Raw genomic sequence first — 1,799 nt, 5'->3', positions numbered from 1 at the left:
TGAAAAGCAGGTTTCGGGGGTGGAGGCGGTGTTCCCAGCAGGCGGGGAAGGGAGAGCTCACTGGGGTCACCCAAGCCAAGATGCCACAACCCATGGGGGCTGTATGGGGATCATGTTCACCTACCCCTTTCTCGGTGGGCTCCCCTCCAAAGTTCTCATCCACGTACCAGTCGGACTCCCACTCCCAGTGCGGTGAGGGCAGCGCCACCCCGGCTAGCGGCTGGTGCTGGAGCCCACTCACATCACTCCACGGCCAGCGGTCACTGGGCAGGAGCTTCTCACAGAAGCCACCCACGGGGTTCCAGCGCTGGGGGCAGGGCAGAAGGAGATGAGATGGGCAGCCGGGCCAAGCCTATGGGGGCCGCCGCTGAGACAGGCAGCAGGGCCTTTCCTAGGTCAACATCCATGCAGCTTCTCTTGCATGGAGAGCCAGCAGGGGGCCTGCAGCAACTAAGGGACCCAGGACCCCCCACCGCAAATCCCCAGAAGAGAGAACCCTCCAGGCAGGCAGTGAGGGCCTGGCCAGCCCCAGCTCCTGGAAGTGGCTTGGAGCCCACTCTGCTGGGACCTGGCAACCTCCTGTGTTCCAGACACAGATGGTCTTGGGCCGCAAAGCTCCTGAATGCTACCTATTCCCAGGTGTGATGTATAATGGACTCTGTGCTAACATACCAGGTGCCCTCAGAGCTGCCAGCTTTGCCTCAGAGCAGTCCCGTGTGTGTCACAGTAGAATGCGTGCCACGGCTGCCCCTCCTCCCTGCCCTGGCTGGACTCAACCTCCAGCCTTTCAGTTAGCAGCTTAATTCGGCATCACTGAAGAGTATATATTATACTCCAAGCACCATAAACTTACTATACCCTTAAGGTTGGGCAATCTACTTCCGTAGTGATACTGCCTCAGAAACCCAAAGAGGGGTCGCTGTGAGTCAAGTCCAACTCGACAGCAAATAACAATACTGTTTTATTATAATACAGTAAGCATGTACTGTTACTACAGTATTTATGGTAACATTTTATATTATACTACAGCCTTATCTATTGGACTTACCACACTGCTATTTAATGCTAACGCTTAGTATCACTTAAGTATTAACTGAGTATAATACAAGTATTCCATACTAACTGTAAGGAAGGAAATGAATGCAGAAAACGGGGACTGTATTTTCCTTCTGTTTCGTCATTTTAACCAACCACCTAACAAATCAAGCAGCTCAACACACCAAGCAGTGTGGCAGGGCTGAGAGTGCCAGGAAGTTACCTGGTTCTCGTAGGCCTCCTCCCGGTGCCGGATGGGGACGTCACTGGCACACACGTACACGTAGACTTGGTTGTCAGCGGCGATGCCCCAGCAGCACTGCCGCACGGCGCTGACCCGCTTGAACTCCAGCTGGGTGTCTCGGCAGGGCTCCCAGTACTGCCCGGCGGTGGACAGCGTGTACACGCGCCCAAAGAGGTCCACTGCCCACAGTACCGAGGCGGGCATGGTGCAGCAGCAGCTGGGGACAAACCCGTGGTCTGTGTCCCAGCCAGCTCCCAGCCAGCAGCCCACAGGACATTGGGGACCCCCTCCTGTGCCACCCTACAGATGCAAAACCGAGGCCCAGAGAAGGGAATGAATGGCCAGCCGGGGGACAGACAGAGGTGGAGCCTGGCTTCTGTCTGCTGTTGTTGTGGGCTGCTCTCCGGTTGGCCCAGCCCACGGCAGCCCCGTGACAGCAGAAGGCATCACTGCCCGGTCCTGTGCCAGCCCCTTATTGGGTGCAGATCAGATCATTGTGATCCATTGTGTATTCACGGGG

The 1,799-nt window shown here is 56.5% G+C and overlaps 1 protein-coding gene across 1 annotated transcript in view; it reads right to left on the bottom strand.

Moving 5' to 3' along the window:
* Positions 1 to 1,483, bottom strand: part of TECPR1 (tectonin beta-propeller repeat containing 1) — a 30,166-nt gene extending 28,683 nt beyond the window's left edge. Inside the window, exons 1-2 of the mRNA XM_007942651.1 lie at positions 1,259 to 1,483; positions 125 to 307 (exon numbers count right to left, since the gene is read on the bottom strand). Coding sequence (XP_007940842.1) covers positions 125 to 307; positions 1,259 to 1,483 — 408 coding nt within the window. The remainder of the gene's footprint in view (positions 1 to 124; positions 308 to 1,258) is intronic.
* Positions 1,484 to 1,799: the final 316 nt, after the last annotated feature.

Source organism: Orycteropus afer, unplaced genomic scaffold (assembly GCF_000298275.1).
Source record: "Orycteropus afer afer isolate SDZICR_OR568_19922 unplaced genomic scaffold, OryAfe1.0 scaffold00006, whole genome shotgun sequence".
Taxonomy (NCBI): domain Eukaryota; kingdom Metazoa; phylum Chordata; class Mammalia; order Tubulidentata; family Orycteropodidae; genus Orycteropus; species Orycteropus afer.
The sequence above is the reverse complement of the archived record's forward strand: the minus strand, read 5'-3'. Positions and strand labels throughout refer to the sequence as shown.